Here is a 25,577-nt window from a genome sequence, read left to right as displayed (position 1 = left end):
TTGGAGGCTCTCAGCTCTGGAGGCTGTGAGACCCCTGATTTCCCACTCCACACCTCTATATTTCTGTGTGTGTGTCTTTAATTCCTCTAGTGCCACTAGGTTAGGGTTTCCCCGACTGAGCTGGTCTCGGCAATTCTGAATTCGAGTATGTACTTGTCTTTACCACTAAGTTTTATACTTCTATGTTTTCATGTTTTTACTGAGTGTCCTTTTGTTTTATCTTGAAGAACATCCTGTAGCATTTCTTGTAAGGCAGGTATAGTGGTAATAAACTTATTTGATTTTTGTTCATCAGAGAAAGTCTTTATCTCCTACATTTTTTATGGATAGCTTTGCCAAGTAAATTATTCTTTGTTGTCAGGTTTTTGTTGTTGTTGTTGTTTCTTTCAGCACTTTAAATACATTGTTTTACTCTCTCTTGACCTATAAAAATTCTACTCAGATTTCTGCTAATGGTTTTATTATTTGGGGAGAGGGGAATGTTCCCTTTGTAGATGATGAGTCATTTCTCTTGCTGCTTACAAAATTCCCTCTGTCTTTGACTTTTGACAATTTGATTAGAATGTGTCTCAGTGAAGATCAATTGATGTTTAGCCTATTTGGGAATCTTTGTGCATCATGGATTTGGATGTTCAATTTTTCCCAAGATTTACAAAGTTTTATCTCATTATTTCTTTAAGTAAACTTTATTTTCCTTTCTTTTTCTCTCTTCCTTCTGGAACTCTCATATTACACATACCGTCTCATTTGATGGCATCCTATAAGTAATGCAGGCTTTCCTCACTCTTTTTCATTCTTTGTCTTTTTAGTCCTCTGACTGGATAATTTCAAATGATCTGCCTTTGAGTTTGCTGATTCTTCTGTTTGACCAAATGAGCTGTTGTAGCTCTCTGTTGATTTTTTTTTCAATCATTATAGTCTTCAGCTTTATGATTTCCATTTCTTTGTTGAATTTCTCACTTTGTTTATGTACTGCTTTTCTGATTTAATTTAGTTGTAAATCTGTGTTCTTTTATAGCTCATTGAGCTCATATAAGATGACTATTTTAAATAATTTGTCACACAACTTGTAAATCTTCAATTCTTTTAGGTCAGCCACATTAACTTTATTTTGTTCCTTTGGTCGTCTCATGTTTCCTTGATTCTTCATCTTTTTAAAGTTTTGTGTTGAAAGAAGCAGTCACATTTTCAAGTTGTTACTATCTGTCTGCAAAGAAGACCTTCACAAGTCAGCTTAACTAGAGATTTTGAGGGTCTCTCAGGCCTTTTTTATGGGTATGCCCACCCCACTGCTCCTTTTTCCTCCTATGAGGAAGTCCTGGGATTGTATGTCTTCTCTTGATCCTGTTAAGTCAGGCCAGGTGTTGAGAGCCTCCTCTTTATCTTTCACATGGCAATGCCCTGAAGTATTTAATCTTGTGTACCTTTTCCCAGTCCTGCAGAGTTGAACTGGCTGCTGATATACACGCACTCTCTGTGAGTATTTGCTTGCACCATCTCAGCAGTGCACATAGAATGAAGAGGGTGCAAATTAGCCTGTAGGGGACAGTGCAGATGAGGTTTTCCATAGAGCTCACAGGTGGGCCTCTTGGTGGAGTCCATAAGCCACTTAGTAGGATATATGGCCATATTTTGAGATCTTCACAGTGGTTGTTTCGAAGCCTCATCCCTTCTTACCTGCTCCTAGTTCCCCTCAAGACTATTTAGTCATGCCAGTCACCTCAGTAATCTGGGAGTGGGAAGACCAATGTAAGCCTCTTGGGTACCATTCCATAAGACTGGGGAAGCTAGACCCTCACTCAGCTCTCACTTCTCCCTGTGGGAGAAATCATGGGTCTGTGAGAGCTCCCTCGGCCCTAGGCTATGCTGCCTTAGAAGAGAGTGATGTGGGTAAAGTGTAACTGTTGCTACCCACCTCAATGTGTTTATCTTCAAACTTTTTTTCCATGAACAGGGTTCTAGAATCTCTCCACTAGACTTCCGGTTTCCCACAGATGCATACAATTCCTAGATCATTGTTAAAATTGCTGTTGCTGTGGGGGTGTGAGGGCTGGAGTCTCTTATTCCATTATCTTGCTGATGTCCCTCTGGCCTTTTTACTTTTCAATAAAATATTTTCATGTCACAAAAAGTTACCTTTGTGAGTGTTTTATTTTTGTTTGTACAAATTCCCTTAAGTACTAATGTTTCTCTGTCCTAAAAAATTATACCTTGTAAATATATATACAAATTACTCAGCTTCATACTACTGTGCCATAATCCATTGAAGGCCTAATTCAATTATTTTAATTTGGCATGAAGACAATGGTAAATATAAGCACACAGATAGGTACTGAGATGATATAGTTCTGTAATGAGTAATAAAATGATAATCAAAATAATTCAGAATATACAGTTTTCCCTTTGTATCTGTGGGGAATTGGCTCCAGGGCCTCCCATAGGTAGCAAAATCCATGAATACCCAAGTCCCTGATATGAAATTGTGTAATATTTACATATAATCTATGAACATCCTCCTCTATGCTTTTAGTCATCTCTGGATCACTTATAATACCTAATACAATGTAAATGTTGTATAAATAGTTGTTACACTGTATTGTTTAGGTAATAATGACAAAAAAACCTGTACATGTTCAGTAAAGACACATTTTTTCCCAAATATTTTTAATCTAAGGTTTTTATTCCATAGCTGTGGAATACAAAGGGCTGACTATATTTATATTTTACATATATTAAACTGCTCAGAGAGAATTCACACTGCCAGAAATTTGCCATGGATCTCAGTTTAAGAAACATTGTGCTAGACCACTGTTTCCCAGGAACATGTTTTATTTCGTAGAAACCATAATTACAGGACCTAACGGGAATATACTTGGTACTAGTTAAGTGCTTGTTTAATTGAAATTTTCATGGATTTAAAGCAACCTAGATGTCATAGGAAATCATTAAATAGAGATTTTTCTCAACTAGCTCAACTCTTTTGTCCTTACGTTTCTCCAAAGTCCAAATACCTTTCACATACAGCTGTATTCGTCTGTTCTCGCACTGCTATAAAGAAACATCTGAGACTGGGTCGTTTATCAAAAAAAAAAAAAAAGGTTTAATTGGCTCATGGTTCTGCAAGCTGTACAGGAAGCATGGCAGCACATGCTTTTGGGGAGGTCTCAGGGAGCTTTCAATCATAGCGGAAGGCAAAGTGGGAACAGGCACTCTACATGGCTGGAGCAGGAAGAAGAAAGAGACGAGGGAGGTGTACACACTTTTAAACAACCAGATCTCACAAGAACTCACTCACTATCTTAAGGACAGTACCAAGACGGAAATGTGCCTCCATGATCTAATCACCTCCTGCCAGGCCCCACCTCCGACACTGGGGATTACAATTCAACATGAGATTTGGGGAGGGACAGAGATCCAAACCATGTTGATGGCTTTCAAATTTATCATCTTCATTTCAGCTAGCTGGATGGGAAAAAGAACATGGAAGGTTTTGATGGGCCCAGGCTAGTAGTGGCAAATAGCACTTTTGCCCTTTTTTCCATTGACTAAATTTCTATTACATGGCTACACTGCAAGAGAGACTATAGTTGTAGTCTGGAGGTCTACCAAGAAAAATTTGAAAATTTGTATTTTGATCAGCAGTCATATATGCTACAGAGCTTTAGGTAGTGTAGTCACAACCAGTAGTGTGTGGGACAAAGAGTACATGTATTAGTCAGTGCAGGCTCTGCAATCAGTCGTTAATATTGGAATCCAAGTGATGTCATTTTCCTGTCAGTTCTATGTGAATAAAATGGATATTTTATACCTACTCCATGGATTTGGTGAAAAGATTAAATGGGATAATAGATTCATTAGACTTATAATAGTACCTAGCACATGACCATTATTAGGTAATTATTAATTTTTCTTAAATACTAATAATTATCAGCTACTATAATTGGCATGTGAAATAAAGCCTGGTTTCTATCTCTGCTTAGGAGAACAAAAGTATTAATGAAACAACCAAAATATCTTCATCAAAAGAACCATGTGCTATACAAATTTACTTTTGTTGTGTAAAAAACATTTATATAAAATCTTCCTGGACTTCAATAAGACTTTTAGTTTGGGGTCTGAGCAACAAGATAGGAATGTGTGATATAAACCATGCCACTCTAAGCACATCTCTGACTCAAGTATTTTGGTAGAATTATCTATATCTATATATCTCATAAATAATTATTGAGGTAGAAATATATGTAAAGTTAAAAATCACACCCATGTCCCCCACTCCAATTTGGCAATATCCTAACTGAATAGTCAGTAGGATGGATATAAAATTATCTTTTTCATTATGAATTAAACTGAATTGGAAAATCCAGCTTGGGTGCATAGTCAAATTGGCTCCTGATGCTACAGACTCATCCACTGAATTGACTGCCAATGCTACAGACTCATCCCCTGCCATCACTCCACTGGGGGCTGAGCCTGCCATCTTAAACTTCGCTTGTGAAGGCTTATTAAGTTGAGGGCCTAAAAGGCCATGAATGGACACTTCTTCTCAATTCACTAATCTCAATTCACTAATCTCAATTCACTAATCACATAGTCATTCCTGTTTTCTTAGGGAGAATTGACTAAACAGACAAAGATGTTTGGAAAATTACTTTTTCTTACTCTGTGCCTCAGTAGGGCAGACATTCAATGTCCTGGCCATAGAAAAGGTAGTAGGGGAAGAAAATTGTTCTCACTGATATGCCCCCCTCCCAGTGATATAAATATATGATCTATATAATCAATTTTTTCTAAGTATTGAAAATTTTGAGGGTAAACATTGCACTTTTAGGTAATGATATGAAAGTGGTAATAATGGTGCCTCAGAAAACAATATAATTCAGTGAGGTTAAATAATGAAATTTACTCTTTTCAAAAAAGAAAGGGAGTAATAGAGGGCAAAACAACCTAGAAACAGGATCAGAAGAATATCATTAAAAATAAACATTATGAACATTTGAGAGGCACCCTGGTTTATGTTATTTCTGTGACCATCATTTTAAAAGCAAATATATATTAGAAATGTGTTAGTAGGAATAAGGTAAATAAAAATAAGTAGATTTTTATTTTATATTTTACAAGATATGTAAGAAAGTATAAATATATTGAGGATTCTTTCAACTCATATGACAGTGTTACATTCAATTCTGACAAGTAAGTACAAAACAGAATGTAGAACAAATAGGAAGTTTCCATACAAAATATAAAAATGAAATGAGCAGGGCATGGTGGCTCACACTTGTAATCCCAACACTTTGGGAGGTCGAGGTGGGCAGATCATGAGGTCAAGAGATCAAGACCATCCTGACCAACATGGTGAAACCCATCTCTACTAAAAATGCAAAAATTAGCTGAGTGTGGTGGCACACACCTGTAGTCCCAGCTACTCAGGAGGCTGAGGCAGGAGAATTGCATGAACCCAGGAGGTGGAGGTTGCAGTGAGCCAAGATCACGCCACTGCACTCCAGCCTGGATACAGAGCAAGACTCCATCTCAATAAATAAATAAATATCAAATGTTTGAAGGCAATATTGAAAAATAGAAAGTGCATATGTGTGCTTTGAAACAGACAAATTTGGGTTGAAATATTAGCCCTGTGGCATATTAGTTTCAAGACTTTAATGATGCTATCTGACCTCCCCTAGTCTTTTTGCTTTGTCCATAAAATGAGAGCAACTTCATATGGGGGTTGTGATAGCACAGATTACCTCATGTGTGGCCCACGGTAACCACTCAAATATAAATAGTTTCCTCACTCCGTGAGAAACATATTATTGAGGAAAAAAATGGAGCCTGAAAGAAATGAATTTATTTGGAATTGTTTTGAATGAAAGAGGTGATTTAGTGTGCCCTCCCTTCCAGTAAACAGTCTCTTAATACCCCGAAGAACCTGCACTAGAACAAATAGCCTTAAATTGCATCAATTTTCATCTTGACTTCCTGGGAATGTAATAGTACTGTAATAGGCCCTAGGTCTTCTGTGTCCAGAAAATCATGCAAAACCATCATATATGTGTGTCTAACTGATTTGAGAATAACCCAATGTAATCTCTTGTGCAAGAATTTTCATCTCAAATGTGTTTTACATGGTTGTATGGCAGGTTTGTTCCCCACTTATCTTATGACTGAACTTCCCCAAATAGTTCTTAAACTATATTTATCAATTTCATGCATTATACATCTTAATTCCTAATACATGTTTATTTTTATAGCTTTTACAACTGGGACGCTGATATTGCTGTTTGTAATTCAAGTCCCAACTATCAAGTGATTGCCGATAATCCAGAAGGCTTACTTTTCAGATACAAAAGAGACAGAAAAATTCTCAATGTGGACCCAAAGGTAATTCTTCTTTTACACTTATGTATCTCTTCACCTGTTAATGTATTTCTGCCACTATTCAAAAAATCTGTTAAGTATCTGACACTCTTAAGTTGTTAAATTTAGAAAGGAAATAGCACTTTGAAACTTAGAGCATGTACTACCTTTTAAAAGCCACTCCATAGCTTCATAAATTATTAGAAATTAATAAGAAAGAGTTTAGGGGGAATTTAAATAGAACTCACAAGTGGAAACACTTCTCCATGCCTAGCATAGAGTTGCACCAGGGAGCCAGTAGGCCGCGCAGGTGCTTCCCCTGATCCTGGAGATGTCCAGCCACTTGTTACTGTTAGTGGGGAGGAGGGTCATTTAGAGAAGGGAGATTCTCACCTTACATTTGTACTCAGAATTCTAATAGTGTATAATGGTATACACTAATACCATTTAGTGTATGTGACCAACACTAAAAATGGTTTGGTTCTTAATGTACTTCTAAGTGTTAATTTGGAAAACACTTTTATTTAAATATTTTAAAGACACGTCTCATGATATTTTGAATTTGTTCAAAGACAAATACTTACATCTTGCATATTTTCAAAGACTGCATTTGAATCATGACTTTTTATTATGATTTGTCATATGTCTAGGGATGGAAGTTGCAACTTTGCTTGAAGTCATTATGTGTTTGACTTGTATCAGTGGGTTTCATTTTGTTGTTGTTTTTAAATTTTGAAAACTATGATTCACATGAAAGCATCAGTATAAACTCCAAAAGCAAGAAAGATTCTTTCATAGTAAAATAAATAAAAATTTTGTGATACACATGGAATATGGACAAGGATGGGCCAAAGGAAAGGGGAGTCAGGTTATAAAAACTTTTCCAAAAATTTTTAGAAAACCAAAGTCAAAAATCTAATCTGTATTTCATATCCACTTAGTACTGTTCCTTGTACATAAAAAATGCTAAATAGGCCAGGCACAGTGGCTCACGCCTGTAATGCCAACACTTTGGGAGGCTGAGGCAGGCAGAGCACCTGAGGTTGGGAGTTCGAGACCAGCCTGGCAAACATGGAGAAACCCCATCTCTACCAAAAATACAAAATTATCCAGGCGTGCTGGTGCATGCCTGTAATCCCAGGTATTCAGGAGGCTGAGGCAGGAGAATGGCTTGAACCTTGAACCTGGGAGGTGGAACTCTGTCTCGAAAAAAAAAAAAAAAGCTAAATAACTATGTGTTTACAGAATTCATGACCAAAATTCTGTAGCAAGAAATAGATGATTACCTGAAATGAGATTCAGCTACAAATATCAGAAATGTCTAGGTAGTAATTTAAACAGCATAGAAGCTGCTTTCTCTTCCACATGTAAGTGTAGATAGTGACAGTCCAAGGTTTAAGTGACAGCTCCACAGTCATCTGGGCCAGAGTAATCCTCATGTTCTTGGGCCAAAATAGGTCTCCAGCCAAAACAACCACATTCAAAACATAATGCATGGATGGGGTTGAGAGGGTACAAAGAACATTCCCCTGATGCTTTTAAAGGGAATTTCCAAAAAGCTACCGCACAAACGTTCACTTATGTTCCATTGTAAGAAGTTAGTCTTACGGAGATGATTAGCTACATGCAAAGCTGGGAAATACAATCTTAATTCAAATGACCATGCACCCAGCTAAAAACAGGTATTCTGAGAAAGGGAGAAGAGAGGTTTAAGTAGACAACTAGCAGGTTCTAACACAATGCTATCTCCTTCAAAATAACAATACTCTTATTTGGTCTCAGATTTCTCATTAGTGAAATGAAGTACTGGATCAGAGAGTTTTTAGGGCTGTATTTATTATGAATCTATACCAGAGTAGTTTATCAACATACCTTCTCTCTAGTGGTTCTTCTTTACTTATGGGTGTCAAAATGAGATCAGTTGGGACAAAGTACAGAAAACTTAATAAATAGCATTTCCAGAGTCATTTCCTTAGAAGTCTAAACTATATAAATAAAAAAAGATTTTAAATTATGAACACTCTTGTTAAGATATGCGAAACAAATATTTGAATCAATTTTGAATGACATCATATTTAAACTATTTTAGGGCTGTATTTTAACTAATGGCATATTTCAAGAATGCATGTCATGATTTGTAGTTTTTACAGTCTTTGGGGAATCATTATTGAATGCGAACTGTTGCTTAAACATGGTTGAAATAATTTTAACTAAAACTCAAACTTCCAAAGTAGTCAACCATGAGATTTCAACATGACATATAACATTTGTCTCTTTTTTTCTGAAAGATTTTGATTAGATTTTATGATACATTTGAAGAAATTTTTTTCCACCTCTTGAATAAAGAGCAAGCATTTGGTTAATGAGTGGTAAGAGTAAGAATTATTAGGCAAGACATACAACAACATTTGGATACGTATATTTCTTTAAATTTTAATTTTATCTTATGGAAAGTAAAAATTAATAGTAGACTTATGAAAAGAAATGTTGGTCTCAGCATTAGTAAACAGAGTCCTAGGCTTTACTATTAATTGGCTGCATGACCTTGATAAATTCAGTTAACTTCCCTGGGTTTTAGTGGTCACAACTAGAAGATAGAGGGTTTTTGTAGTAGTCGCTGTTGTTTGTTTTGTTTCTTTCTGATCTCTAGAGTTCCTTTAAAGTACCAGGCCCAATTTGTAGAGATTCTGCCTCAACTGGGACCAGAAGTACATATTTTAATAAGCAGCCAGTGTGATTCTGCTACAGGTTGTTCATGAACTGCAATTTGAGGGAAATCTCCATAAAAAGTCAATAGTCTAAAAACATCTGGCATTCTATTTCTCAAAAAAAAGTAGAAAAACACTTATATATTTTAATTATTGTGGACAAGATGTATTGTACATGGCTACAAAATTTCTTAACTTATTCTCTCTTCAAAGATCCAAGATCTTTTGTGTTTCATGCATCCAACATAAAATTTCTTATAGACCTGAGGAAGAACCAAGAAATAACCAAAATAAGTATCTCTAGTTACTTTAATAACTACTAATACATATTGATAGACATTACATTTTTATACTCAATATTTTTCTTAGCAATTTTTATTGAAATCCTTCCTAAGGTGAACATCTCATAAATCCAGTAATTAAAGAGCTGTAAAATACTGTAAAAGCAACTCAGCTCTCCTTTTCTTCTCCTTCATGTACCCTCTTTGACATACTTTACACTTAAAATTAAAGAGGTCAAGATCAATTAAAGGTGGAAACAGTGATAAACAGGATGTGTTTACTTTGTCCAACACAGATGTGGACTCGTTAATTCTGAAGTATGTTTCCCACGAAAAGCGGTTGTTTGGGAATGGTAACAGTGGAAAAAGAAACTTGTACAGGTCTTACAACAAGTAATATGAGTTCATTGGTTAAGAAATTCCAAATGCAATAAGAGTTTGGTTGCATTGAAAACAGGACCACTGGCTTTAACTTCCCTGCAGCTGTATAACATCTGGAACAAATAAGCCAAGTTTCTATTTTTGAGTGAAGAATGCTTGTTTGAGTGATTCACACCCACCAAAATGTTTCCAGTGTATTATCTTTAGAAGAATTAAATGGAAGCACTTTGCACTCTGTCCAATATATTATCTGGACAAATTTTTTAAATAGGCTTTTTTTTTTTTTTTTTGGCTTTTAAAAAACACCAACCATGGGATAGTTTGCTTCGACTCTTACCGTAGCATAAGTGGTCTAAAACTGGCATGAACCACTAATAAGGCAAGAAAGAGAAAGAGAGCGATTGTATATAATAGTTACAACAAAAAGTATATATATTTCTTGGTTACACCAGCTTTTCTCATTTCCCATTTCTGAGAGGCCATCACCTGGAAAAATGCCTTGCTAATGAATATTTGATAAATGTTCATTAAATTGATGATTGAATAGATCCTTCCCTCCAAAAGCAATAATAACAACCATAATAATAGTAATAGTGCTACACTAATTAAAAGTTAATGAGTAAATTATGTTAGTTATTTGATACAGCAGTGATAGCAGATATGGGTACAGTCATTTCCCTCTATACTAACACAAATAAGTCACAAAAATGCAAGAATTTATTGCTGAAATCAGATTTTGTAGCAACTATGCAGAAATATCTATTTTGGTCTATGCTTTTATACCTTCTTGTGCAGTCCCAGGAGTATGTAATTTAAACTATCTCAAATTAAGACTATTGAATTAGAACATGATTTTGATTTATGAACAGACTTCAACAGATTAAATGACTCACTCACGGTCAACAGTTAATTATTAGTAGAAACCATCAATGAAGCTTAAAATTATGAAACACATGGGGAGGTGAAGATAAACAAAACTTCAGTATTTGCCCTTTAAGTGCTCTTAGTGTTTTCAGGAAAATAAGTCAAAACATCACTGCAGTATAAGGCAAAAAGTGGTACATTGCACAGGAGAGAAATACTTTTGGAATTCAGTGGAAGAAGAGATGATTTTTGATCTGGTGACAGGAGCTAGTGGAAAGGAATGGTGAAGGGAGAGCATTGGAGATAATGTTAAGTGATAATAGAGGAAGTAAACTTTTAGTGGGGACTTAAAGAATGATTAGAAATTGAACTAGACAGGGGAGAATTGAACACATAAGGAGGGAAAGGCAGTCAATATCAGGAATTAAACCTATTACCCAAGATAAGATTCACAAGTGTAAAACAGACAAGGGAAAACCCAAATAGTTCAGTCTGGCTTCTGCATTGGCTTGAAGGAGTGAAGTGGGAATTAAGCCTGGAGAAGTCATCAGAAACTGACTGCAGGACTGAGGCAGATCTTGGACTGGACTTAATAGGAAATGGGGAAATATGCCAAACATCTTGTGCAGATAAATAACAGGATGAAAGTTAGGCTTTAATGTTAGAAGGTGTACAGTAGTACCGATGAGGGAGGAAAAACTGGAGAAGACAAGCAGAGTAACAGTAATCCAGGTGAAAAGTAAAAAGGACTGGAAGTAGAGGTTCTGCTGTAGTTGGCAAATTTCGAGTTAATGCTTTCAATATTGCAACTACCAGATCATTCAGGTACAGATAGAACTTAGATTATGTATATCTATCTAGAAAACTTTTTGAGAGACCTCACTCTCCCCCAGTACTCAGAAAAGAGAGGGAGAGAGAACGTGTGTGTGAGACAGAGAGAGACAGTATTGCTGGATGGGTATAGAGCACACAGGTGAGCTGGATGGATGTCTGCCACCTCTGTGTTCTTCCCTTCACCCCCCTCTTCCTCATTTGATGTTTCCTTGACAACTGTTGAGAACTATGAAGTATAAAGGTGAATCTGAAAGGTAGATTTCTTTTCCTAAAAAGCTTACAGGTTAACTGGTGAGTGGGTGGGAAAATATGCACATAGAAATGGCAAGCTAGAAAGCAACCTGAGAGGATAGAAAAAGTTCTGTAAGAATTCAGGGAAGGCAGAATGTACTTTGGACCATGGATGTTCAAAACCAAGTTAATGAAAGAGATAGCATCTGAACTGGGTCTGGAAGGGTGGGTATGGTGAGGACGTGAGGACTGGAGAGGAAAGGTGTTCTGATAGGAAGGAAAATCATGCACAAAGGCATGGGAGCACAAAACATGAGCCTGTGAGGGCAGGCAGAGGACCTCCTTGTGGCTACAGACAGGCTGTCAGCACAAATCACATATCAGAATCACCCAGGAAGCTTTAGAATATATGATGCCTGGCCTCATCCCAAGAAGGCTGGATAACTGATCTGGGTGGAAGGCTTAGGCACTGGTACTTTTCAAAAATACCCTGGGTGATTCTAGTGGTTCACAAGGGTTGAGACAAAGGTGTAGGAAGGAGAGTCATGTCAGAAAAGTCTTGAGAGAATAACTAAACTACACAAGTGGAGCAAAATCTAATTAGTTTTTGCCATTCTATAGACCTCAAGGAGATTCACTACTACTTGTGTCACAATGACTTAGAATCAAAATTTCTAAGTATGAAAATGCATAATCCATTTTGAAAGGATGTGATGTGACTGTTCTGTTGGATAAACTTCATCGGCATGCTTTTAGAATTCAAAAGAAAATCAATTATATTAAAAATATGAAAATTTATAGGGCAAGATCTCTTTTTGTTATCTTATTTACTGTCCAGTAGAGTACATCTTGAATATAGTTGCTTGGTAAATCACTGATAACTAAACTAGCAAACTAAAAGACATATGAAAAGATCTCAGAGAGGCATAGTTTCTATTGAATATAGGACATCAGTGAAACAAAAAACAATGTTATAGAATAAAACTTTCTGGATCCATGCTGAGTGTCACAAAGTTTGGAAGGCATGTGCAATGTGGACTGTGCATGGACTTAGCAGGATTTATTTCTTTGTTCTTTTTGTATCAATACTCCTGACTATTAAGCCCAGACTCCTCTATGTGAAAATTGTTCACAATTGTTCAAACATAATAACGAGCTACTTTGGCATGTAGTCTATTATCACAAGAACTCTTTATTAGTACCCAGCTTGCCCTGGCTTGACTAGGAGCAATTCCTATTAATTCAGAAAAGCATTTCCTCTTCCTCTCTCTTTCTCAAATTCACTGATCAGAGAACTCCAGGCTCTTCCCTTAGGTATCAAACTGAATCCATCTACGGTGAGGGCCAGCAAATTCTATTTTTAAAAGCCTCTTCAGGTAGCCCTAAAGATTAGCTAGATTTTATATCCACTGCTTTACACAGTACTATTGTCTTAGCTGTTGCTTCACCTTAATGTATGTGCATAAAGCAATCACTTCATTCATTTAAAATATGTTGTAATGCAATAGTGTTAACTTTAAGTCATTGAAATTATACATTCCCAGGACTGCACACAGACTAGAAAGCACAGACCATATACCAAAGAGTGCTGTGTAATGAGATACAATGCTTCTGCTAATAAATGCTTCTGCTAATAAATCACCATCAGTGCTATTTTTGCTTCTTATTTGGATCATTATGAGGACCAGAGAGTGGGCAAGGGGTTGGGGGCTTTTATGCATTCTTGCTATTACTGCCTCATGGAACTTCATTTTGTGAAGTGAGTTTGCCTAGAGGCTCAAATGAAACAATATACATGACAGAAACTTGTAAAGCATAAACTGTCAAATGTAGGGCAGGAACCCTTTCTGGACATTTTGCCATTGTATCACCAGGGCTAGCACCATGCCCGCACATGGTAGGTGTTCAGTAAACATCTGTGGGATGAATAAATTGAAATATTAAATATTTGCTAAAGAAAATGAATGGTAGGGCCAAAAATAATTCTTAAAAAAAAAGTGAGGTTGCCGGGCGCGGTGGCTCACGCCTGTAATCCCAGCACTTTGGGAGGCCGAGGCGGGCGGATCACAAGGTCAGGAGTTCGAGACCACGGTGAAACCCCGTCTCTACTAAAAATACAAAAAAATTAGCCGGGCGCAGTGGCGGGTGCCTGTAGTCCCAGCTACTTGGGAGGCTGAGGCAGGAGAATGGCAGGAACCCGGGAGGCGGAGCTTGCAGTGAGCCGAGATCGCGCCACTGCACTCCAGCCATGGAAACAGAGTGAGACTCCGTCTCAAAAAAAAAAAAAAAAGTGAGGTTAACTTAAAATATTTTAGGGTCTTAGGCACTGAAAACATATGTAGAGCTAAACCTATTTTTAGCTAAAAACTACCAGAGTAATTGACTGTGGTACTTTTCTGCCTAGGTAGGTGGATAAATGAATTATCACTCAGGGTTCTTTGAGGAACTTTCGAGGGTAAATGGTGATTTGTACAGGGTAATGGCAATGTGCTAGGTGCATGGGTAAATGAGAGTAGCAATTACTTTATTATTTTTTTAAAAAAATGTGTAGTCACTGTTATCTATTATTGTGCAGATGCTAAAAACAAATATGTCAAATTCTTTCTTTTTCTCTGAGCAAAAGGCTAGACACATAAAGTTTAAAATTAAAAATAAATTCAACTAATAAAATCACCCATTTTTGTTTCTGCATTTTTTTTTAATTTAGAGGAAGATTCTAGCAACAGCTTCTCAGAGCTCCTCTCTCCTCTGTTCTGCCCTCTCAGGCAACCCCCACCCAATCACTTGCTACTATTAGTAGGAAAGGTGTTCATTACCTGCTTAATGCTACCTCTGCTTCCGAGGTTGTTGACTGCTCTTGGTTTCCCTTGCCTCCCAGATTCTAAAATCCTAACCTGTCACAGCCTTGAAATTGATCTTCTCAAAATGGAGGCCCATAACATTTCTACATCCTATCTGCAGATGGTTCCAATTTAATCTCTTGGAACCTCGCCCTTCGGTGAAGGTCCTCAGTTTTAAAATCTACCTTTTAACAGGAGGAGCTACATATAATCCCTTTTGAAAAACAAACAAACAAAAAGCTGAATAGAATAAGTTTTAAAAAAGGTTATGGCTTCTTCAATGTCTCAAATGTTTCTGCAAACTGTACTACAAAACTAAATTAATATTGGGCCAGTGGGGCAGGGGATATCTACTGAATCACCAACACCACTTTTTTGGCCCCTGGATTTTCCTTGGGGGCCTCCTATAAATGCTGCTTTTTAACTGTGGCACAGTCACAGTTATTAAGTAAAGCTGAGGCCTTGCCAACTTTCTGGTTTTGCTACCCAAATTTCTGAATGTTTGGTTGATTATAGCCCTAAAACACCCACATACTAAGTAGCTTTTAAACATTTTCTCCTCTGGGTAATCACCTGGTATATCTGAACTGAAAGCCCACCACATATAAATTAAGTATTTACTCAACTAACTACTGCTAAAATCAATGGCCTTGAGGAATACATTAAAATTATATAACAGAGCTTGGCTTTTATGAATTAAAACTCCTAAAACTTAAATGTCATGTCCTCCACTTGACCTGAAAAACTGACTTTAATTTTATATGCAGTATTTAAGGAACAACCCCCAGAGATAAGTACATTGTTCATAAGTGTCCAGTGCATGAACTCATATATGAACTGTAACACAAGAAACGTAAACTATGCGAAAGAAAAAAAATACATATATATATTTTTAATTTTGAATTTTATACATATACATAAATAGAAACATGTCAATATTTAGTAATAAGAGAGTATAAATGATAAGCCTCCATCATCTGAGCTGAATATATGCAATGAAAAGAAAGGTACATATCCCAATAAAGCATACATGACAAAGAAAAAATATTGTTTTAAACTTTTAATTCCAAGAGCAGCCTAATCAAACATGATGCCAAAAGTAAAAGGGACCCATATGGCCTAGGAATACAAGGATGGAGAGATTTGAGGAAGAGATCTTTATACACAGTTCATGCTCACTTTCTCACAAGATGTATTACCGCAAATCAAGAAGTACGGAAGAGAATAGAAGTTAATTTCCTGGCAAGATGAAATGATTGAATAAGAACAAAATAATTGTTTCCTCTATGATCTTAAAATCCTGATAACTAATAACACAGAAGCAGGCATCAGAAAACACATGAGTCAGGCATGGTGTCATTGCAGGTGCAAGACCACAGTTGAGGGATTATTTCTAGTTCAAAGAAAAAGCATGTTTTTTTTTTCTTGGGCCTCAACAGTTGAACAAGTAGTTAACTCCCATGACTCTTTCTCAGCCATTCACCACTCCCAGCAAATACTCATAATTTCTCAAAAATTGAAATCCCAAAGCAGAGTGAGAGTTGAAGTTTATTAGAATATGGAATACAATAGCAGGAATAGTGACCAAGACCATTAGTAAGAAAGAAAAATCTCATGTTGATAACTTTTAAGTGGTTATTGCTGGCTGGGATATCTTTGGCATGTACATTAGTGGCCCTGAGTGAAAAAGAAAAACACAGTTAAATGAACAAAAATGTCAGCCCCAACTTGGTAGGTCAGAAAACTACCTCGTAAGTATATGAGGTTGCTCCAGGGGAATAGGTTCTTAATTTGCGGAGAAAAACAACTTATTTTAAAAATCTGTTAAGTTTCAGCCGGGCACGGTGGCTCACATCTGTAATCCCAGCACTTCGGGAGGCAGAGGCGGGCGGATCACGAGGTCAGGAGATCGAGACCATCCTGGCTAACACGGTGAAACCCCATCTCTACTAAAAAATACAAAAAATTAGCTAGGTGTGGTGGCGGGCGCCTGTAGTCCCAGCGAGTCGGGAGACTGAGGCAGGAGAATGGCGTGAACCCGGGAGGCGGAGGTTGCAGTGAGCCGAGATAGCGCCACTGCACTCCAGCCTGGGCGACAGAGCAAGACTCCATCTCAAAAAAAAAAACAAAAAAACAAAAAACACACACACAAACACACACACACACACACACACGGCCATATACAGAGTAATATAATTGTATTCGTATTTTAGGTTATTCAAAGACCTGTCTGAGTACCTTAATAAATCCCACTTGACAATTCTTCAAGACCTGAGGATTCTCTAAAATACTTTGGAGCAGTTGAAAGCAGAAACAAGCAGAACAAGTTGGAAGGGACTGAGAAATGGCCATCAGGGCTCAGGCAGGGCAAAGCTCTTAAGAGGAGCAATACTTAGAATGAGTCGAAGGTACAGAGATCTTATCAGCTTTGTGATTAGGGAAAATTAATTCACCCCTTTGAGCACTTCACCTCTGTCTTCTCATCTGTAAAACTTTAAAATTTTACAGTCATTTACAAACAGTTGTGAAGATTAAATGAGAGAATGTGTTTAAAATGCCTGCCAAGGAGTAGGTGCACAATGACTGAAAATTGCTTCCTAGTAGTGTATTACCTTAGATACCATGAAAACTCTAAAAGAATAATCATTTTGCTTTGCAAGAGTTAAAAATTGGAAATAATCTGCATGTTCATGATCAGGCAATGGTTAAATAAATTATGATACATGCGTACAAAGAAAGAGTATGTAGCAGTTTAAAAAGTTAAAGCCATTTTTAGTGATGTTGATGGATTCGTGTAGATGTTCAAGATACACTATTAACTGAAAAAAGCAAATTGAAAATAATGTAGATTGGCCAGGTGCGGTGGCTCACACTTGTAATCTCAGCACTTTGGGAGGCTGAGGCAGAGTTAGATGTCAAGAGTTAGAGACCAGCCTGGCCAACATGATGAAACCCCATCTCTACTAAAAAAAATACAAAAATTATCTGGGCATGGTGGTGTGCACCTGTAATCCCAGCCACTTGGGAGGCTGAGGCAGAAGAATCACTTGAACCTGGGAGGCAGAGATTGCAGTGAGCTGAGATAGATCATGGCACTACACTCCAGCCTGGGTGAAAGAATGAGACTTTATCTCAAAAAAAAAAAAAAAAAAAGTAGATAATATTCTATCCTTTGAATTTTTCACAATTGATAAGAATTTCCCACTTGTGGAAATTTAGTTTGGTTTCTGCTTTCCCTCCAGTTTAATTAACAACTCTCTACAACTAAGTTTCTGATTTTACCCCTGCTTAGGACAGATTTCTAAAATGGAAATTGCTTAATCAAAATATACGTATTTTGTAAAGCTTTAGATACATATTGTCAAATTGCTTTGCAGTTAGACCATGTCAATTTACAGTTATATCTGAGCTGTTTAAGTGTCCCATTTTCCATGCCCTATTTATTTTGCATACTTTTTTAACTTTGTTAATTTCACAGTCCAGATTTGTTTGGAGTCATTTAGATTTGCATTTTTACTACTATTGGAAATGAACATTTCTTTTACATGCATGCTAGTATATAATATTTCTTATTTACATATTTATTTTAGAGACAGCATCTTGCTCTGTCACAGGTTGCAGTCCAGTGGCACAATCATAACTCACTGTAGCTTAGAACTCCTGGGCTCAAATGATCCCGCTTCCACCAGGCACATCCCCCCTCCCTAGGCTCTGGCATAGCTGGGACCACAAGCACTAATCATCATGCCTAAGTTGTTTTTTGTTGTTTGTTGTTGTTGTTGTTGTTTGTAGAGACAGTATGTTGCCCGGGCTGGTCTCTAACTCCTGACCTCAAGTGATCCTCCTGCCTTGGCCACCAAAATTAATGGGATTATGGGCTTGAACCACCATGCCCAGTCTCCTTTTTTTCTACAATTGTTATTGCCGTCTACCTACTTTCCTGTAGGGTTTTAGTGGGAATTTTAAAATAAAATTTTAAAGTATTCTATACATAGAGGGTAGAAAACTTTTGGCTCTCATATTTTTAGTGACATGCCACAGCTTATATATCTTTTAAAGTTCACAATTGTTTTGGCATGCAAAATTTTTAAATTTTTCTATGGTCCTAACTACTGATTTCTCCTTCTGATTGCTTTCATTGCTTCTATATTTAAAAAGATTTCCTATACTACAATCAGGAAAATAGTTACATATATTTTCTTCTAAATTTGTTTATGGTTCTTTTGATACATTTAAATCTGTAATTCTTCTGGGATTTGGGTAGAATAAGGTTAGAATCTTCTTCTTTTGTTCCATCAATTATTATTTTTTAGTAACTTTTTACTGTTGCTCTAATTCCAATGTCTTGTTTTACCCATATTTTATTCTTGGCTTGGAGTCCCATCTCTCCTGGGACCCACTAATGGTTTCAGACAGTAATCTTTTCACAGCTCCTTACAGTGCCATGAATTTGAAGGAAGAGCTTTCTAAGTGCTGAATTTTCTCAGCCAGTTACATCGTTTGCTGTTGCTGTTGTGTATGTGTGACTGTTTTTAGCACTCTTTTTATACATTATTAAGAAACAATTTTTAAAAGAAGATAGAATCATCATTCTCATACAGCTATACAGTGAGCATGTGGCAAATATTTTTAACTCATTAATTAATGAGGGACCAGTAAGGTATTACAACTGATTCCAGAGAATTCAAAGAGCAGAGACATAAAAAGGGAATAAACAGATTTTTAAATAAATTTCAAATAAATAAAAAAGGGTCAATGCAAAAATCCATTGTATTCCACTGAGCACAACTACTTTGCATTACTACAGACAATAATTATTTGAATTATTATCGAATTTCTAAAATTTGCAGAATTGTAATAAAGATCATAAATGAGAAAACCTAAATGAGTGAGTAGTCAAGATACCCATTGTTTGACTTTTTGCCCATTTCAAAGTTTCTCACAAGTTTCCCTGGCAGTCTGTCTCCTTCCTTCTTGTTATCATAATAATTTTGGAAGGATTATTCTTGATCATAAAATGCAGCTAGTCTTATTAGGTTTGCCTTACCGTTTATATAGGTGTCGCAAAAGTGTTATTTTACCATATAGATCACCTTAAGTTTGTGTTGTAAATTCTAAGGCTATACAATTTTGAACAAATACTAAATTAAATTCTGTCTGGAAGTATTCGTAAGGAATCTCAAATTGGACTTTTAAGTCCCTCTATTATTTGTCATCCTGCTGCTAGAAAACTAAATCCAAGAAACTCTGTCCACAGTATTTCACCTATAAAACCTGTAACTTTGGGTAAGTTATTCTCTTCTAAAAGTCCCAAAATATCTCAAGATAACTTATACATAGTATACAATATTCTTGACCATTAAAGCCAATAAATAGACCAGTTTGTCTGGAAGATCTTTGTAAATACTACCTCCATAAGTCAAGTCGAGCTTAATTCCTTAAAAGTAGCTGTTTCTATGTGATTCAATGAACATTGTTTTCAAACATGACATTACAGGGAAGGCTTTGGTTTTATAATTTGTACAATTACATCCTGGTAAAAAGGATGACAACTTCTTACTGAACTGATGTGGATTACTAAATGGCCATGGAAAGTAAAAAGACTCAATAAGAATTTCTGAGTCCTAGAGGAATAAATGAAAATTACATGTCATTTTCAAATGTTTCATTTCATTTTATAAAGTAGATTCTACTAAATTTCTATGGGTTACAGATTTCTTAAGAAGAAGAAGAAAGGGTGTTCTTATATATCTGAAAAATGAAACATTAAGAGAACATCAACAATATCCCAAATGAATAACCATAAGAAAATTCTCTCATTACTGCATTTAGTCTTATTACAATTTTAATTCCTAGTCCGCTGAATCTTGTGCATCATATGCAGCCCTCTGCTTTGGCCTAAAATGGGTCCTGGAAATCCTGACTCAGTCCACTTGTGGTGCAATCTGAAAGTTGTCTAACCAATGTCAGCTCAGCTTTGAAGTGTCAATAATTAAAGTACCTGCTAGTTATCTTCCATGAGGTTCCAAGACAGTTCTTTGTTAAAGACGTAAATTCTGGACTATAACCTGGAAGAGAAACTTCAAGGAAGCAGCAGAGTAAAACAGTACTATCAATAAACTGTAGGGACCTAAAATGACTGTTGTGGACTTATTACTAATAATTTTCAAATGTGAGCAGTCTGATGAGAGCTTATAGTAAGAATAATGCAACAGACAAGGAAATTTAGTTCTTTTTGTAATATGCAAAACAATGATAATAAAGCCACTGCAAAAGACAATTAGACAAATATCTCTAAGGATGGTGATTAAATCTATTTTCAAAGAAGTCTGTGAAAGATATATCAGATTCAAAAAATGAATGAAAATAATTTTACAGAGGAAGAAGTCTTGAGATAGAGATAAGACATAGATAATACTAAAACATAATTGTTAATACAAGAAACCAAGTAAAGAAATTTAGGTAAGTGTACGTAACGCCTAAACATTTGTATTTTTTAAACAGTAACTGAAATGATGACTGATAACATTATACTAGTGTTGTCTAATGTCATTAGGCAAAACACTGCTATAACTCTGATAAATATAGAAAAACCTGATGGAAATATTTCCAACAGTTATCATCATTATTTTCCCGTAGGTTAAAAACAAGTAAAGTGGAAAGGGCAATGAAAAAAAAATTCAGGAACTTCGCATAAAGCATATAAAATTTCTGAAATATTGTTAATAATATTATGCCTATTCAACTTACATAAGTAAGGCTGAGCAGTCTTCTGATTTGAAAATTCTTCCCAAGGAATTCCACAAACAAAACTAATTATTTTTAGCACCTCTTTGCAAAGATGAAGGAATAACTCTTTGTGATATTTTTGAAGGGCCATCTGGGAAATCTCAGAGATAGTTTTAAGTGCAAAAGATATCCTGACTGTTTTATTAATTTTTTCTATACTTAAGATCCGATTATGAATGGCAAAAATCAGAAAAAATGATAGAGGACATTTGGACATTTGATTAAAATAAGATCAGGGTACCAGAGAAGTAACAATGAGTTAACAGTTTAAGTACATACTTAAAACAATAAAATATTTAAAAATAAACATATACATTAACATGGTTGTAAAGAACCTTAGCTCTTTATATGTGAGGAAACTGTACTTTGCATTCTTTTCCTTAAATAATCAGGTATGTAACAAATTCAAAATAAAGCACAGAAAATTATTTTTATTAGACATAATTTTTGCTATCTATCTAGGCAGATTACATAGGAAGCTAAAAAAAAAAAAATCTTTCACGTAGTAGGCAAATAGTAAGCTAAGAAAGCAAGCCCATCAAGATTGGGCAAATTTTACGAAAATTGTAGCACATCTTAAAGCTTCTTTTCACACTCAGGTATTATGAATTAAGGCAAGTAAAATATATTTCCAAAATTTGCTCTTCATTTTGCTTTTTCATATAACTGCAGTTTTCAGGGGATCCATTTTTATATTAATCCTCAAATGTTATTTCTGTTAAAACTTCAATATGTTTGTCATTACTATGATCAAATGAACCAGTAACTATTTTTAAAGTTCTCAATTTCAACTTTTAATAAGGAAAATATTAACAGTTATCAACTACATAAATGAAAGATTTTAGGGTCCTTAGTAAGTCCCAAGATTGTACAGAGGTTCTGAGATGGGGAAAATCATGGGAGGGAAGCCTGAAAACCACTACTCTATATATTCCCACTATTATATACTACTACAAAACAACTACAATAGGACAAAACTATTTTCTCTTTGAAACACAAAAGGACATAGACAGTGGTGTCAGTCTGTCCCTATTCTCACAGTGTAGTCTTAACTATTCATATTAAAAGGACTTTTACCAAAGTAACTTCTATTTCAAGAAGAAAACTAGAGGCTGATAATTAAGAATTGTCTGTCTTCCACAAGCATTTTAAAAGATGAGCAAAATTTATATGGCAACTTTCAATAGCCACACACATACCTTTTTACAGAGACAAAATGAATCGTTCATTAACAGGACCCAAAGGCAAACACATTCTATAGGATATAAGCAAAAGTATATAAACTTAAAATTATGCTTAATAATTAGGCATCAAATTTGCGGTTTCCTATCTTAGTTAGAAGTCAACTACATATCAAGTGAGTATTCATTGTATAATTCAACTTAATATCAGTCTAAGGTTATGTGTCTTAGACCGATATCTACGTCTGAGGGTCTTGGGACCTATATTTAAGCTGATTTGTTAAAAGAACAACAACAACTACAAAAAAAAACCATAATTACTGTTGAAATAAAGTTGTCTGAATAATGATTCAATGTAGTTGAATATAAATTTATACTTTTCATTATCTAAAATATTGTGTAGGCATATTGTTAGTTAGTAGACCTAAGTAAGTTTAAGACAAACAAACCCAAGTAGAACAAAATGTTGTTTATATTAAACCCAACACTGATAAATCAGAGAACATAGCTGCTTATTTTGAACCAAAATTATTACACTAGTCTTGTTTTCCAAAGATTTACTGTGATTATGTGAACTTAAATTTTAAAAACATTTCTGAGTTTCTGTAAAAATAAGTTATTAAGTATAGTGCAATTTAAAATACTATAACTTTTAATTTCCTAATTTTTGGAATTTTATGAATATTTGATTTATATAAGAATGTATTTGTATAAGAACTCTATAGGCCAATCAGAACAGAGATTCTTTAATTTAGAAGACATTTTAACCTAATTCATTACCCTCCAGAGACAGGAAAATATTATGCACTCATCCAAAAAGAGATAAAGGTCTTTCTAAATTATAAGCATCTAGACACACAGACACAAGACTGCTTATAACTTCAGATCTAAGTATTAGCCACATATCAAAAGTAAACACAGAAAAATCACCAGTTCATATATCAAAGCATTGTAGTCTTTCGTGATGGGTGCAAGAGTCTTAATTTGAGTTCAAAATAGACAAATAACAACCAATAAAAATAAAATACTTTAAAAAAGGTTATTGTCTGTCACACAAGGAGAATAAATCTCTCTAATCCATTAATCCATTTACAGAAATCACAACGGCTAGCCCACAATGTTCTGAATCACTGCTGTCACCAGCAGGAAATAATATATCAATTGTAAAAGCTGCAAAGACAAAAACAAAACACAAAAATAGCCAAAAAGGAAAATATAGAAAGAAACAGAAGATCCACAAAGTTAAATTTCTCACTGGGGATTTGCCTTTGGGAGTCTGGGTTTAAGCCCCCAGGGGTACAACCTCCTCCAGCATATAGGTTATTCATGTATCAGAGGAATCCACTGACTATTGGCAGAAGAACCTCCAAAATATTTACAAGACAATTTTTAAAGGGGTATAAATAACTATCATGCAGCTATAGCATAAATGTTCAAAAGATTTCATTTAATTCATTAATTATAGAAGGAACCAGTAAGATATTATAACCAATTCAAAGGAGAACATATCTGTATAGGGAATAAGGAAAATTGAAATAAAATAGCTGCAAAATAGGTCTCTATACAGGGCAATGGTTAATTGAATTCCACTGGGCAGAATTATTTTGCATCTTTGTGGGCAAGATATTTTCTATTATTATCAGTTTTATACAACTTAAAGAGTTATAAAATAGCACAAAAACAATAAAAAGCAAAACTAACGTAGATGGGGGCACAGTCAGGACACCCACTTTTTTGTTGAACACAAGAAATTAAGTACCATATGGAAAAGGCAATACCAAAGCTTCTCTTTATCTTCAATTCTAAATTTCTAATTATTTATTCATAGAAGAAAGAGAAATAATATAATTCTTTCCTACATCAAATATGCGAAAGGTCTAGTAACTAAAATTTTCTAATTGTACATATTGTGCAACTCTTTTAGAATCATTTTTTCTCCTCTGAGTATCAGCTTTACCCAAACTTCTTTCTTCTCCCTTATCAATACCACATTAGCAAATACTTATTTCCATAGAGGCTTTCTAGAAGCCTATCAGTATGATAAGCTATCCAATATTTTTTTTAAAAGGATGAAGTCCTTTTAAAAGGTTATAATTTGAAGGAAGAAAAAAAAGCAGCTCAAATAGTTTTTAAAGTGATAAGAAAGATGCTTTATGTAAAACCCACCACGGACAGGCACTTCCACTGGTCTAAACCAATCCCAAACTTGAGACGTTTTATTTGACAAACTTGAAATCAAGATAGGATTCTTTTTGAATTATTACCCTGAAGTCACACATGTTTGTAAAGACCTTCGCTAGGAATTCTGAAGTTAGTGACTCATGCGGTTCAGTAGAGTCTAGACAAGCATGAGCCTGTGACACTGCTTTGATCCTGGGCATTTTCAATATCACAACCCAGGGCCTCAAAGCTCCTAATTGGAATTATCATCACTCCTGAGAAAAAGACTAGGGGGGAAACATGTATATATCTCCATGGAAACAAACTTGTTAGTTTTGTTTTCTACAATATAAAGCAAAAAAATAAAAATAATAAAAATAAGGCCAAGTATTTCCATAGACTTGACTAACAATGTAATTTATGTATTTTAGGCACAGCCAGGTGACAACTCTACTAGAATCCCAATCCCGACAGAACTCTACATACAAGCTGTCATTTTTGACCACATTTCCAGAAGGAAGACTTAAGTACCAACATGTTAATTTCCTAATAATTTGCTAAATTTAAATAAATTCCATAGACAGAGCAAATTAGAATAATAAATGAGCCCTGTAGCTGGAAGGCAAATTAGAACAATAAAGTTAATAAAGAAATTAGAAAGAAAACTGTAATATTGACTGTCTTTTTATTATACTGATAGGCTCTAAGCTGATTGCAACATTTCATGGAAGAGAATTTTGGTGCTACTTCAAAGATACGGAAATTGGTGACATATTATGTAGCTCAGAATTTAAAAAAAAAAAAAAAAAAAAAATTCACCTGTTGCTAAATCGAATGGACCAAGCTTTTGCCATATGGCAGTGCTAGCTGCTAAAATCATTGAATATTGACCATTAAGGGATCTCAAATTGGCATACAAGGTTTTAAACAGTACTAAACAAGTAAGTAAAATCT

The 25,577-nt window shown here is 35.4% G+C and overlaps 1 protein-coding gene across 1 annotated transcript in view; it reads left to right on the top strand.

Moving 5' to 3' along the window:
- Positions 1-25,288, top strand: part of CFAP299 (cilia and flagella associated protein 299) — a 637,558-nt gene extending 612,270 nt beyond the window's left edge. The window contains exons 5-6 of the mRNA XM_025385785.1: positions 6,249-6,378; positions 25,055-25,288. Of these exons, the coding sequence (XP_025241570.1) occupies positions 6,249-6,378; positions 25,055-25,150 (226 nt within the window). The 3' untranslated portion in view covers positions 25,151-25,288. The remainder of the gene's footprint in view (positions 1-6,248; positions 6,379-25,054) is intronic.
- The last annotated feature ends 289 nt before the right edge of the window (positions 25,289-25,577 follow it).

The sequence above is a fragment of the Theropithecus gelada genome, chromosome 5 (assembly GCF_003255815.1).
Source record: "Theropithecus gelada isolate Dixy chromosome 5, Tgel_1.0, whole genome shotgun sequence".
In the NCBI taxonomy this organism is placed as follows: domain Eukaryota; kingdom Metazoa; phylum Chordata; class Mammalia; order Primates; family Cercopithecidae; genus Theropithecus; species Theropithecus gelada.
The sequence above is the reverse complement of the archived record's forward strand: the minus strand, read 5'-3'. Positions and strand labels throughout refer to the sequence as shown.